This window comes from Toxotes jaculatrix, chromosome 22 (genome assembly GCF_017976425.1).
Source record: "Toxotes jaculatrix isolate fToxJac2 chromosome 22, fToxJac2.pri, whole genome shotgun sequence".
In the NCBI taxonomy this organism is placed as follows: domain Eukaryota; kingdom Metazoa; phylum Chordata; class Actinopteri; family Toxotidae; genus Toxotes; species Toxotes jaculatrix.
In genome coordinates this window covers 10194911-10209887 of record NC_054415.1, presented here as the reverse complement: position 1 = coordinate 10209887, position 14977 = coordinate 10194911, and the positions used below count along the sequence as shown (strand labels likewise).

The 14977-nt window shown below is 41.5% G+C and overlaps 1 protein-coding gene across 4 annotated transcripts in view; it reads right to left on the bottom strand.

Annotated features, from left to right (window-relative positions):
* dock4b (dedicator of cytokinesis 4b) overlaps window positions 1-14977 on the bottom strand; it is a 104584-nt gene that overhangs the window by 22774 nt on the left and 66833 nt on the right. For 2 of the 4 annotated variants that reach the window (XM_041030055.1, XM_041030056.1), the window contains exons 23-40: window positions 12492-12684; window positions 11708-11844; window positions 11126-11176; window positions 10303-10437; window positions 9669-9767; window positions 8573-8667; window positions 8058-8133; window positions 7503-7603; window positions 7177-7235; window positions 6229-6377; window positions 5857-5942; window positions 4055-4150; window positions 3896-3956; window positions 3190-3283; window positions 2865-3013; window positions 1447-1533; window positions 1213-1317; window positions 758-899 (exon numbers count right to left, since the gene is read on the bottom strand). In XM_041030055.1, coding sequence (XP_040885989.1) covers window positions 758-899; window positions 1213-1317; window positions 1447-1533; window positions 2865-3013; window positions 3190-3283; window positions 3896-3956; window positions 4055-4150; window positions 5857-5942; window positions 6229-6377; window positions 7177-7235; window positions 7503-7603; window positions 8058-8133; window positions 8573-8667; window positions 9669-9767; window positions 10303-10437; window positions 11126-11176; window positions 11708-11844; window positions 12492-12684 — 1915 coding nt within the window. The remainder of the gene's footprint in view (window positions 1-757; window positions 900-1212; window positions 1318-1446; window positions 1534-2864; window positions 3014-3189; window positions 3284-3895; window positions 3957-4054; window positions 4151-5856; window positions 5943-6228; window positions 6378-7176; window positions 7236-7502; window positions 7604-8057; window positions 8134-8572; window positions 8668-9668; window positions 9768-10302; window positions 10438-11125; window positions 11177-11707; window positions 11845-12491; window positions 12685-14977) is intronic. The other 2 variants (XM_041030057.1, XM_041030058.1) reach the window with 1 other exon arrangement.

The window sequence follows — 14977 nt, the reverse complement described above, 5'->3', positions numbered from 1 at the left end:
TTAAATTAAATTAAATTAAATCACTGTATCATTAAGAGTAAATCAAAACATATATATACATTGAAATGCTACTGCTGTTTTTTTTTGGGCCAAAAAACCCTGAGTAGTTAGTGTTTGCAGTAATCAACAACCTCCACCAGTTAGAGGTTAGAGTATCCAGTATGTAGCCTGACAGACGAAATCCAGGTGAGAAAAGTCCTCAAGTGCTCATTGTAAGGCTTATTGTAATGAGCGCATCATAATAAGTGAGGCAAACCCAGATGAATGTAACATCAACATTTTTATCAATGTAGAGCTTCTCTCATGTGGATTGTAGTGAGCAAGAGGACAACGTTTTAATGAGTAAATCAATTAAACTGTATAAGTGTTAGGGAGGGGGGGCGCGGCATGTACCCTGTCACAATTCAGCCCTTGGGTTTATGGTTAAGCGTATGTGTGTATGTTATAGTTTGTCTGACTGTGCATTTCATTGTGGGATTCTGTACACTGCATGTAATATGCAGTACAGCATGTTTGTGTACATTCCTGTAAATGGTACTTTGATAATGACAAGACAGAGGTTGTCAGAGGAAAAGCAAAGCATGCTGTGTGCCTAAGTATCTTTGTGGTTTGTGCATATGTATGTATACTGTGCTGTTGTCAGTGTGTGTATGGATTTACACACATTTGACTGCGTCTGCTCAGCATGGACGCACGTGTCCGCACTTGCAGGAATGAATTTTGTATGTGTCTGTTTTTTTTCTGTAGCCAAGGATACACTGCGCGTCTGCCTGGTATATGGTCTGGTCCGGCTGGTTGACGTGCTGCATGGCGATGGCATGGGGGAACTCGTTGAGCATCCGCTGCTGGAAAGCTTCCAGCCTCTCGTAGTCATGGCCGCGGCACACAAACTCCTTATTCTGCAGAAGGTGTGAGTGTGTGTGTGCATGTGTGGGGGGAGGGGGTGGGGGGGTGAAGCAGGAAGGACAGCATGGGGTTAGCTTGACATCTAGTGGTCACACGCTGCAACTGCTGCCTCATCTGCAAACTGCCAAGGACAGAGCCTGTTACATCATTAAATAAGAGTTGCTGAATGTCACCTCACACTGGAGGAGTCTTATATAAGAAAAATTAATTCTTCCTGCAGGTCTGTTTCTTCTATGGAGAGTGTGAAAATATCACTCTGTTCAACTTGCTATTCATGTCACAGGGGGAATATGGAGATTTCTTTACCCTTAAGAAGAAAGGAAACTTTTTTCCATAGAAACCGACTCTGAAGAATTCGGGTTCTAGTCTTTGCTGGTCCATGATCTTGTCATAGAGAGAAGCTTCCATCATCTAGGAAGGAAAACAATGACAGAATTATAGTTTGTTCAAACCTGCAGATTAACATGCAGGTGCAGGGCATGAGTCTGATAGCTTCATCTACAGGAAGCGTCTCTATAGCTTGTAAACCTGTAAACTCACCCTCATCTTGCTCAAGTTCCTGTAGTCGTAGTAAGACTCATACTGGTCAGCGAGCTCCCTGCACAGGATGATGCCATTCTCCCAACACTGAAGACGTAGAAACACACACTTATTCATCCTCATATCCACAGTGTTACACTTCCAATCAAAGTGAAGACAACAGAAAAGAACAATCAAAAACAAAAAGAGAAAGTAATCCATTTGTGTTAGACCAGCCTGCTCAGCAGTGGCGCTGCTAAACCACTTTACCTCCACTGGATGGCACTGGCAAGTCAACATTATAAGGAGTCAGATATAACCTCTTCATGCAGGTACACGCAGCACCCGGCCATCTTGCTAATTAAATGAAAAGCTTTCCTTTCCTGCTGCCTTCTAATCCCCGTGCGGCGGCACCAGCAGATGGCATAGCTCATGAATGTGAAGGAAAATTGGACTATGAGTAACGAGGAGAGCAGTTTTAATGATTCCGTAGAGCTGCTTTTTTTTGGGGGGGAGACATTTTGGAGGGTTTCCATGATACCACTTTTCAGAGTGTAGAACAATGGCAAAGGTAGTTAGGATAAAGAGATAAAATCGGTAGAGAGGAGTAGTGGGAGGAAGAAAGAAAAACTGTATTTCCTGAGTAACAGAAATGAAGCGAAGCCTGGGAACTACTTCTCAAATGCTGCTCCATCCTGTCAGTCTTGCCCCATCACCGTCTCCCACAATATTTCTGAGAGGACCGGTGTAGGATATTGTGGGATGATATGGATCCTGCTTTAATTACAGCCGCCGGCAATTCATCTGATTACACCGAGGAGGTGTTGATGCCTCGAGCCGCTGTCACAGTTCACGACAGGTAGAAATTAAATGTCTGACCGCCAGTGACATGTAGAGATCTGTTGCTATATTCAGCTTACAGCTCTGCTCTGCTCTGTAGAAGAAGAGCAGAGCACATTTCATGTGAATGACATCACGTCTCCGCTAAACAAGCGGGGAACTCCAGCGCTGTCATCTTCCCGCAGCTTCATTTAGCTGAAGTGAGTATTAATTTTTAATAGATTATTATCCTGAAACAATTTATGGCTAACCTGTATTTATCCTAAATGAACCATTAATAATATGGCTGCACTTCTTTTTGTGTTGTCATGAATTATGAGGTACATCTACAGTATAGTTTGACATTTTTGAATATGCATGAGCAGCTGACATGCAGCTGGGTCTTAAGAGAAACAAAAACTGATATCATTAAGACTGTAGCTTCAAAGTGGCGTGGTACATTCCCTGGTATTGCCACTGGATTTGATTGACTTTTCCCATTAAAAATGGGTCTGCATGCAACAGGCTGCATGAAAGTACCCCAGCAGCGCTCTACAAAGCTGCTGTAGAGACCAATTTTCTTGTTTCTATTCAACAGTCAGGCGTGTGTTGCAGCTCACCTTCCCCCTGTCAAAGTTCTGGACAATAGTGAGATGCAGGTACTCCTTTCTTTGCCATTCGCTCTGCATGGGGTAGTTGAGGAACTCTCTGAGCGGCCTGTCCGACCACTCCAACAACTCGTCATACAGCAGCAGGGTGTACGATGCCTCTGTGACACGCACAAACACACACAGGCTATCAGTACGGCAGCAGTAGGTGCGTTTTTAAGAAAACATGAAGGATTCAGTGTCTCAGAAGCATCTTTGTAAATATGACTCATGGGGGCAGATCAGAACACTCACGGTCACACACACTCTATGTTTGGGTCATTTCCTTTCGACGTACCTGTGTAGTTTTGTGCTTTCAAGTGCAGGTCGTAGAGTTTGTGAATGTAGCGGATGTACATCTCCTCTTTGTTCAACTCTGTTTTGTAGAAGTTCTGACAGGAGCAGTGGGTGGTTCGGGGATGATTGAGAACCAAAACAAACGAGAGAGAGAGAGAGAGAGAGAGAGAGAGAGAGAGAGAGAGAGAGAGAGAGAGAGAGAGAGAGAGAGAGAGAGAGAAGACTGTGAAAATTATAGAGTTTATACATGCAAATGAGGAGACATTTTAAAAGTGAGGGATTGTGCTGTGGTAGAGGTGCAACAATATATTTCAGCTGCTGATTAGCAGTGACTTCTGATCCGTCTGCCTACACACCCAGGTGCTCTTGCAGATGGCTGCAATTACATAAGGAAAAAAGCTAGCTGGAGAAAAGGACTGACAATAGTGACAACAGCACACATTAAACAAAAACCGACTTATCAGACTTCTGTCATGTCTATGAAGGAAGGACTTCAAAACATGAACGTATACTTTAATCAGGGAGAATAATCATGCATCTGACAAAATACACACAAACAGAAAAAAGAAATAACTAATTGTGGAATAGTTTGGAGTAAGCACATAGTTAGTTAGAGTGGCGTTAAGTCAGTAATTCTGTTGAAGATCTGGTTTTGGAAGAGCCAAAAACAAGAGACAACACAGACACAGAGAGTCACAGCTACTCACCAGTAAACTGACAGTACATCCAATCTTTTTACCATCCACTTCTCCCAGCTTCATACAATCCCTGCGATACAAACATAAGGCATACATCATGTGACGTGATTAAAACAGATAAAGCATGTATGACCATGTGTGTTTCTAAGTGCATGCGCACTCTCTCACCTGTAGTCTAGCAGTCTCTCCATTAAGCGAGTGACTGTAGCGATCAGAGAGATCCCGCTCTCCCTCCAGGTCTCTCTCTCAATCTTCTTCAGCAGGCTGGAGGACAAATGGAGACAGACAGAACAAGACAGAGAGATGTGAAGACCAAAAGAGACAAGATGTGGAAGAGGGCAAATGGGGAAGGGAAGGTGATTAGGGGGAGAAGAAAAGAAAGAAGAAATTACTAAGAAAGAAAAGGAGGCAAAGCAAAGAGGAAATCAATCCCAGTCACACCAGTGTCACCTATGCTTGCTGGCCTGCCTGAGGGATTTAACAAAATAAAATACCCAAATAGTTTAAAAAATCACAGTAGCTCATTTACTGTTTTGCCACCTATACATATACATATAGATAAATATATTTTTTTAGGATTGATTGGTTATCTCAGCAGGGCTGGTAAAGAAGACAAACACATCACAGCCAAAATACTGCAGTTAAATTTTTGGCTGACGTTAATGTTGCCCCTGTTCCCCCTCACACAGACGACACTAAGAGAACAAAGAGGAGAGCGTCTTACCTAGGGTACGGACCAAACAGAGGAATTCTACTCCAGGCGGGAAGCATAGGCGGAATAAATTAATATTAATACGATTAATATCAGCACACACTCACACGGGTTAGTTTTAGGGGTTAGTGGAGTTAGTAGGAGGAAAATAAATTAAGAAACTAAATTAAAACAATAAATGAAAGCAAGAAAAGAGAAAAGTAAGCTCATAAACATAAGCATAAAACTAACTGGTAATCTGTATTTAGGATGAAGTAGATTTTGGCAGTTTAACAATGATGATCTTTAATGCATAATTACATTATATTGCACATTATAGATTAGGTATAGATGTATAGTTTTAATAATACAGTGTAGTTATATTACATTATTTTCTTTAATGGTTCACATATAAAAATGGTGGCAAAGAGAATGAATGACTATGAAAGACAAAGGGACACTTACAGTAGATGCATACTGATAAATTACTTAAAGATCACACTTTGATTGACATCTGTGTGATACCAGAGGAGACATACAGTGCGTATGTGGATCAGAAATATGGCTTCATTTAATGAAATAATGTTTTTAGGGGCTCAGTTGAAATGTAGGAGTTTGGTTTTCCAAGTTCAGGGGGGACATAAAAATACGAACAGGCACTGAATCACAAAAGCAGCAGGGATTTATATATATATGTATACACACACACACACACAAACACACACGCTAAACATGCAGGAGCACAAACCTGGGAACACAAGGACAGAGGGGACAAGGACTGGATATGGAGGAGGTGTGAGTGAAGATGAAGGTGACTCAAGCTGGATATTGATCACTTACCTCTGATTATTATTTCATCACTCTACTCTAAATCAGCACTTTCAAATAACAAGCTACCCAGGGCTTATTCTTAAATACTAATAAAAGTTGTGCGAATCTGAAGGCAAATGGGAATAGCTCACTTTCCTTATAAGCAGCATGTTCTGTAGTTAATCTAACAGCTCAACAGATTTAACAGTTTGTTTTATATTCAGGTAACAGTGGACATCTCTGAGCAGTAATGCCGTCATCTGTGCTCTTTGGTTTTCATTGTTAACAGCTCCTTTTCAGAAGCAGATCTACCACTACCAGATCTGAAGACCTGTGAGATGCACCTCATACCGCCCACCCCTTATCCTGACCCCACCCGTGAGGTGACTGGGAAAATGTAAATAAAAATAAACCCAAACACCCCTCATTTCTTTTACAGCTTCTATTTCTGTTCCTTTCTCTAACTCACATGCTGTTGAAGAGCTCCCTGTACGTCTCATCTCCTTTGCCCTCAGACATCAGGCTGTCCAGCTTGTCGATCAGCTTGGCCTCCACCTGCGAGAAAGAAGCATTTAAATCTCAAAGAGGCTCCCAGTTCAAACGATGACCGGGAGAAAAAGCAGCACAGATGGTTTAGAGCTTAAAACTAAACAGTGTGAGGGATAAAATCATATCATGTCAAAGTCTGTTGTTTGTTACAAGATTTTGTTGGAACAATAGTTTCAAACATGTTTTTCAGTTTTATGATGAAAGAACAAAAGGTGGTTTTTCTTATTTGATTTAATCTTGTGATTAAATATCAGTTTCGAGCAAACTGAATCTACGTCTAACAGCTGTGTACCTGTTTGAAATTGCCACTGCGTCTCTGCTCCCAGTCCATCATGTCGTGGAAGATGGGGATCATGACATTCCTCAGATCAGGCTGAGGCACCAGCGTCACCTCCAAGAACGGACCAATCATCGCCGGGATGAAGTTCAACTTGTGTTCCCCTGAATGAGAGACAGAGGTCACGGCAGAGGTTAGGCTCTCACTTTATCCCTGAACAGGGCGTATTGTTTATGTCAGAGGCAATCTGGCCAACTCTAGAAAGGAGTCTTCGCTTTCTTCAGAAATTTCAACCACAATAAAAGTTGCTTGTTTAATTTGGTTTAAGTGCATTGCACTCCAACCAAATTATATAACGCTGTATTTTCATAAAGTAAGTAATCACAGTGCATACTTCAGTTCATTACTGTAAGTGGAGAGACTTCGCCATTCATACCGACATCAAATAAAACAAAAGCAAAAAATGAAGCGGCTTCAAAATGCATTTCAAATGTGCAAAAACACACTTGAATACACACAAATGCACCGGAAATTAGAATAAAAACCCCCAAAAAGAAAAAAAAATGTATAAATCCATCAGGAACAGAATAACACACACAGAAAGCTGACTGAAGCATCCAGCTGGTTACCACGGTGATAAATAGTTTCTGACGAAAAGAAAAGAGGCTGAGAGTTCTTTCGCTTCTATCAGCTCGAGTGCAAAGAAACGGAGAGTTTATTTGCCTTTACTCCCTCTGATGTTAGTGCGTCACACAGACTTCAGAAACACTGCTTTTACATCAGAGGAGGAATAAATATGGGAATACTCTATGGCTTGTTGTTATAGGACTGAGAGAGATACTTACTGCCGCAGTGGAAGACAGACAGTGGCCTTTACAGCACGACTCAGAATAAGTTAAATATTTCTACGAGTCTCAGCAGTAGTAAATTAGAGTGAAAGGTGTGTGTATGTTATCATCTTACCTAAATTCTGCCACATGCTGAAGATCTCGCAGCCCATCATCACCCTCATGTCTCCATACCTGCATGATAAAATGTCATGGTTGAAAATGTGTGCTTACTGAGAGGAGCTGTACAGAACAGCAGGTTAAGTACTCATTATACTGTATGTGGTCTATGGTACAATTTGTGTGATTGTGAGTGTGTGTGTGGCTGTTTTGAGGTTTGATAGAGAGCAGTAGAAGGACAGCTTTGCCGGCTGAGTAAGCACATGGCTCATTACAGGCTCATTACATGCAGCAAAGAATATTGTGGGTGTGCGTGTATGTGCATTTGCAAACAACACTTACTTTTCCAGTATCTTCTTTCTCTTGGAGGGAGAGAAGGACTCCAGTTGAAGACAGGGTTGGTTGATAAATATCACAGACAGATAGAAATATGAGTCCCACACCTGAAAATGGAAGAACAAAAACCTTGTCAGTTTCCCACTTGTATCCATGGATTCTTCATATTTAAGTTGTTAGTAACATGTAAGACTTATTTCTGTTTCTTTCTTTCTTTCTTTCTTTCTTATATCACTTCTGGATCCGTCTGTTTTTGTTTTTTAAGCTTTCAGCTAATTTTATTGTCTGCCCTCAGCTTTTGACTAATGGTATTAGCTCTGTTTTAAGTCTGAGTCTCTGTGAAGGCTTTTGTTTTGAGAAGTGTGACAAAAATAAATTAAAATGTGTAACTGCCTGTGTGTCAGTATGCGTGTTGTGTACGAATGCGCTCATGCTGCTGCTTTTTTTTTTTTTTTTCCCAAAGAAGTGAGGTCGTTTGATACTCAAAAAGTTTTGAAGCACTGCGGCATTGCTCAGATCTCCACAGAGACACACATCTACAGACTGGCACATTTCCTCTACCTTGTAGTCGAACTTGTCATTGAGGAAGTTTTTCCTCAGAGCGTCAGACAGGTAGAGGACAGTTGTGATGATGACACTAAAAGAACAAGAGAAAGAAAGTGAAGAGGCGGAGAGGGTCACCTTGGAGGAAAATGCATCACCATGAACAATTCACATGTTAATCAAATATCCCTTTTGAAGAGCAATGGAGCAGAAGTGAATTTGTAACGACGTTCCATATTAATTAAGGTCAAATCTAAAAACCCAAAGGAAAACATAAAACACTTATGGTTAAGTATTTTACTTATCTTTGTGCCCTCACCTTGCAGAAATCTAGACTCAGTTCTAGTGAAAAAAAAAGATCATCACCTTGGATCTCTAGTGAGGAGCTTTTAAAAGAGACAGTAGAGAGGTGGAACACACTGGCACAGAGAAAGACAAGGCTCTTCATACACCTTCAGCAGATGAAAGACCTCAAGTTCTCTGTCAGTTCTCATCTGTGTCTGTGTGCGCTCCGTCACGTGTTTGGTTCTTACTTGTTGGTGACCAATCGCATGACAGTCCAGTCCTTAGGAAACATTTCTGGTCGGATGAGGATCCTGAAGACTGTGAAGATCTGAAGAAGGAAGTCCTGGAACAAAACACAGACCACACGGTGTCACCGGACGTTCGTGCAGCACTTTTCATATCAAGAGTGTTTATCGAGGTCTCTCTCCATGGTGCTGAAATATTCAAACTAAGGCTCTGTGAATGTCACTCACTTATTCCTTTCATTGAAAACTGTAGGCACTTTGTCAGGAGTAGTTACTGGAATTTTAGACACTTGTTTGACTGACTGTTACTTCACTTTTCATGTGCATCCTCTGTACGCTACATTTTCCATTCTACTGTGGGAACATTTAAGGGAAAATGTCCATACGTTTTTACATTTATTATTCAGATACTTAGATTAAATGACATTTAACTCAGTCAACTAGTCAAATATTTATGCCTAATTCTGAGTATGTAATATGGAATGTGGGGCTTAAACAACCACGTGCATGTCTATCCATGCCTCTGTCTATCCATGTCTCTGTCCATCCATGTCTCTCTCTGTGGTGCTGACACAATGAAATCCAGTATTTCTCAGTCAAAATCAATTTAAATTTAACCACACACAGATGAAGGATCATTTCTTTTCTGGAACCATCGATCAGAAAATGACTTTCTGAATTTAAAAATACAAATTTACAATAACTGTTCATTGTCAGAGGTAATGCATTGCAGCAACGCTATCATCATTCACTTTATTTAAGATGTGATTTATTATAGAATGAGGCTATAAAGAGCTATACAGAACACTGTGAGGAATATTTATGATTCTATGAGCGCTTTTCAAGTTTTTGTCAAGTTTTTTAAAACTAACAAGAGCATGTGCACAGCTATAACCTAAGGAGCATCTATGATCAGCTTCAGATTGTGTTTAATGAACGACACATTATCAGGATTCTCAGGTGCAGGTAGGAGTCAAATATCCATCTGTGGCTATTTATTCTTTTACATTAGATTCACACACAGACCGAGAGTGAAAGAAGTGTTGCCACAGACAGACAGATACGGAGAGAGAGAAATAGATGGATGGGGTGGTCTTACCCTCAGGTCGTCTTTGCTGCTGAAGGCCTGCAGCAGCTGCTGGTAGTGTCTGTCACTCATCTGTCGGAGCAGTGCCAACAAACACGCCACAAACTCACCCTAGTGGGACAACACAGACACACACAGAGACACACATGGAAGAAAAAGCAAAGTTTGTAAGTTCGTCATAATTAATGTGATGTTAAATATCTGTTCCTTTCCTTTCATGTGGCAGAGAAAGTAGAAGAAGTTTGGCAAAGATAAATGCAGCACTTTGCTCCTGTGTATCTGTTAGTTTATCAAATCTACAGTGTGGCTTTTATTAGCCTCTGTAAGAACTGTACAACTCTATTACAAGCAGAACAACCCTCCGCCTGCCCTCGAGATGATCTCATCATTATCCCCCTCACCATTACCCTTTTGTGTTATTATAATGCACATGATGTGTATTATAAATCTTAATTATTGCCATTAATGTTTATAATGTTAGTGGAATTAGAGTGGTCGCAGCAGCCACTCAATTTAAAAATCTGTAATTACTCTTGCACATTTTGCTAAGTCCCAAAACAATTTACAGTGGTAAACACACACACACATACACACACACGCACACGCATGCACGCACGCAAGCACACGCAAACAAACCAACACATACAGTGACATCCTGGAACTGCAGTCTCATGGCAGGGCCAGCAGACTGGGGCCGGTTGCTAATTTCCAGGATGGTCCTCAGCAGAACTCCCAGCAGGCTTTCCACAATTAACTCCACCTCCTCAGACACTACAGGCTCCTACACAATGGAGAAAACACACACACTCAAAAATGAAATACACGTCACCTTGAGAGAGTTTTCACATGTACAGAGGAAAAGAAAGAGCCAAAATGCGCATCTAAAAGGAAATTTAAACGCCTTCATTTCCCTTCTAAAGTTACATGAATGTTCCCTTAAAGTTATCTTGACTAATTTGCATAACATTTTTCTTTTTTCCCAGCAGCGCAACCTTGAACCGTGACCGACAGCTGACGTCATTCTGCCTCTGAGCCAAAACTCTGCGCCCTATAATCTGACTTTCACTGCAGTTTTAATGAGTCTTGAACTAGTAAGTATGTGGAGTAATAAGAAGTTTCAAGGCTAAGAGCAACATTTTAGAACTATAAGTTCACTCAGAAAGAGGAGAATGGAACAGAATAAAAGAAGGTAGAATACAAAGGAGAAAAAGACAGTTAAAGATTAAAAGCAACCCAAAGAGAGTGGAGGATAAACTGGTGTGTGTATGAGTGTGTGTGTGTTTGTGTGTGTGCATCCCCCTCTAGTCTCTAGCCCTGACAAGACATGCAGGTCTTGGACAGAGCAATAATGAGAAGGCGCTTCAGACTGGCACATTGGTTGCCACTGCTGTCACTTCTTTTTAGATGTGGCGCCACTCCATGTGTGTGTGTGTGTGTGTGCGTGTGTGTGTGTTGCTGGATGCCTTTACCACGAGCTGGCCCTCTGGCAGCGAACAGTGCAAGCCAGGCGACCCGAGCTGCTATACACACACACACACACACACACACACACACACACACAAATCAGACATACACATACACGCACAGCTCAAAGTGACTGCTACTTCGACAATGCCCATTGCTAAATTGATGGGTCTCATTACTGGACTGCACGGCTGCCAATGTCCCTGTTACCAAGACTAATTGACCATATACACACAACAAAACAATCTGCTGCTGCAAAGTATTGGCGAGGAAATTGCTGTAAGACTAATTCCTCCTGCTTTGACTTCCTTTAAAGTTGTTTTCCAGTTGTTATGGTGACAAATACCTCGTGCAACCTTGTAAAATCGCAGAGAAAATTCATGACAGCAGAAGGAGTCTGTCACGTGGTCATGTCATTCATAATAAAATCCAAAAGTCACTTATCTATAAGTGGGAGCTTTTAGACAAATTATTTTTGAGGTGCAAATTTCAGGCGGATAACTTAAAGGAACAGTTCAATAACAGCTCAATTTGAATCCTTTTCTTGCTGAGAGTCAGATGAGAAGATTGATTGCTGTAATACTCACAGCCGTGCCATTCTCCTCCTTCTTGATGAGGGACAGCATGCTGGTGAGGATGCGAGCGCACATGACCAGGTCTCTCTGCTCCTGCATGTGGACCTGGAGGACACGGAGCACCACCGGCAACAGGATGCAGCGTGATTCTGCAACACACACACAGTGAGCTGTGAGGCATCAAAGACATACTGGTGCGGGTAAACAGCAATGTAAAAAAAAAAAAATTTAATTGTAGTGCCATGACTTCCTGCTGTGCTGTCATGAATATAATTAAATGTACCTAAAAGTAATTCTTTGTGTAACATTAATGTGATTTGCATGAGGGATGTTTATCTTGTTGCATGCAGCCTTTGGGAGCACGCTGGAGATAAAACAGTGACACAGTCATTTGTTTCAGTGCACAGTCTTTATTAAGCACAATTTAATGACACGGAGTTAGGTGCACTGTAGGGTAACAATTAGCCAAGGTGTGTTCTCAAACGTGTGCACTGCAGGAGCCCACAAATGCACAGTATAAAATGGACTAACAGACTGTGAGTACAAGCTGCAAGACAAACACCCAAAGTGTCGCTGATCATTGTCTGCATTTTGTGTATGAATCTAGTTGTTCAAATCTGTTTGTTTCCCCCTGTGCTGTTTATTTTCCCTCTGTGTTCATAATCTCTGCTCAGGCCTTTATGCATTAGTGTTGTTTGCTCACACATTTTTCAGTGTTTGGCTTTCAGTGTGTTTACAAGCCTTAATTATCTATGGATATCAAAGTGTACATACACTGCGCACCACACATCTTTACCTGGGTTAATGTAAAGCTGGCTCTCCACAGTTTTGGCAATGCACTGCAGTTTGACGGCCTCCAGGGGGCAGTCGGCGTGGACAGCGGTGGGCAGGCTGCCCAGCGTCTCCCTGACGAAGCCAGCCACCTCTCGCACTGTGAAGATCTTCAGCAGCTCGCCATAAACCGCCGGAAACGTCCGCAGGAACATCGCCTGGGCAGAGAGGGGCAGTGTTCAAACATGTGGATGCTAAATGGAACGTGTGCTGTGAATCCATCACTGTCAAAATGTTTGTTTTCTCAAAGAATGGAATTACTTTGTTGATACTTAACAGGCAAAAGCATTCAAGCTGCAAATTAGACTGAACAGAGCATTTCAAGATATGAATATGAATGTTTTATATGGTGCTTGTTCAGTAATTTCAACACATTTTCCACTACATCAGCATTACATGCTACTATAACATACATTGTAAGGGAACCCTGTTGTCATGGTGATGTGGAGGAGCCCAGGCAAAGCTTGGCAACAACAAATGACGTTCAGTACCTTAGGGGCTTTGGATAAAATGCTTTCATTACATAAGATTCGGTTCAACTGAACAGCCAAACATAACAATCTATACTCCTCATATTTCTGTATATGTATATTTGGGTTCATCTGTGTTGATGAGGTGCAGTTTTGTTGGGAAAACAAAAGAAAATTTTTCACTATTGTGTTATGAATCACTGGCTGGGACTGGATTTGGTTGGAATTATGTGGATTATGTCATGGATTATGTGGATTAAACTAAAGGACCGCTCCTGTGGGATTGCTGTTTGCCACTGTTTTGTAGCTTTCTGTCTGATGCTCTTTCTTCCTGTCAAGTTCTGTCAGATTCTCGCTTCATAGCTGAAAAATGGAGATTATTAAAATCTAGAGCAGAGGCTCATTGTTTCTGGTTTTTGTTTTACCTTCCCTTTCATTTTTCCAGAGGATGGAAGCTGGTTTTCAGCAACACCTTGTTTCACTGTCGCAGGTGTGCATCTTTGACAAAAGGATGGTGTAAATTGAGCAAGGAGCTTTGGAGTAGTGCTACTTTTTAAAGGATGCTCGGTGGAATTCTCAGAGTTTCCCAGCTTTTGCAGGGTCTAGACTTTAATGGTTGATTGACGAACAGACAGGAGTCCCATAGAGAATTTGTGTTTTTGTTTTGCATTTACATTAATACATTAAATATGCTCTAGTTAATTGACTTTAAAAGTCCATTTAGAGCTCCTTAAATCAAAAATTAATTAAACATTTTGAAAAATAAAATGGAGAAGAGAAGTATACCAAACTGAAATTCAACTGACAGCTTGCTCCTCTCTAACTGATCTGATACATGAAACATCTGGAACAAAGAAAACAGGGTCACAGGCCAGAACAGCTTGAGAAATCCTCTGTTAAGTCTTCATAGGGACCATTTGTTCCCCAAGTCAAATTCCATCTGTGCAGACATTCTTAAATTAAACAATATCCAGGCAACATCAGGTCTCCAGTATTAGTGGGACAACATCGCTGTGTTTGTTCAGTGCTCAGATTTTAGGTCATCCTGTGTGTGTGTAAACCGCAACACATCTCACATCAGCCGTGCCGCGCTGCGCGTACACGGCTTTGCTGTTTATGTGTATTTATCTGTGTGTGTTGGCCAGTGTGTGTGCCCACGTGTCAGAGATTAAGTGGGATTAGCATTGGCCTCCTCCCACAGCTATTGTTGTGTTGAGAATACAGATTAGTCGAGATCAGAAGTCAGCGGAGGGATGACGCGGTGCTTTTCAGACTCCATGGAGAGGCCACAACTCAAATAGCTAATGTTACACTAATAATCTTGTTCTCGTAGCTTCAAAAAGAGGCGATTGAAAAGTGACTGGAGGGCTTTAAGCAAGACTGCAGGACTCTTTCTGAAAGCCTCTTGAGAACATTGTTATAATTGTTCAAATGAGCTGTGAAAAGAAAACCTGACGGAGTAATAAACCTGATGAGAACTAGAACAAAACATATGTTCAGAGTTCACATAAGTGAGGCAAACACCAAGGAAATAAGAGAGAAGAAATTATCATCATGCTTAGGAGAATTAAACACACACATCTTCATTTTACTGCTGAGAGAACTCCAGGATTGACTCTAACAAATACGTGGTTGTAACTGAGTAAAGAAAAAGAGGCCAATGAGATTACAGAAGAGCCGAAAAAAAAAGCAATTAGGAGGAGGAGAAGGAGGAGGATGATATGGAGCAGGCAAAACAAAGCAATGAAAGAGAGAAGATCATTAAAAACAGCGCAACACAAACAGACTCAAGGAGCCACACACAGGTACCGTAGATGCAAAATTACAGGTATTTCTCTGACGACACCACACAGTGCCACACCAGCAGCTGTTTCTGGTGTATAATTAGGATTATCCTGGGCGTCTTCAGCTTGTTTGTTTTGGTCTTGTTAGAAATCAGTGAAGGCGGCTGCCCTGCTGTGCAGACCTCCCACCGGAAGAG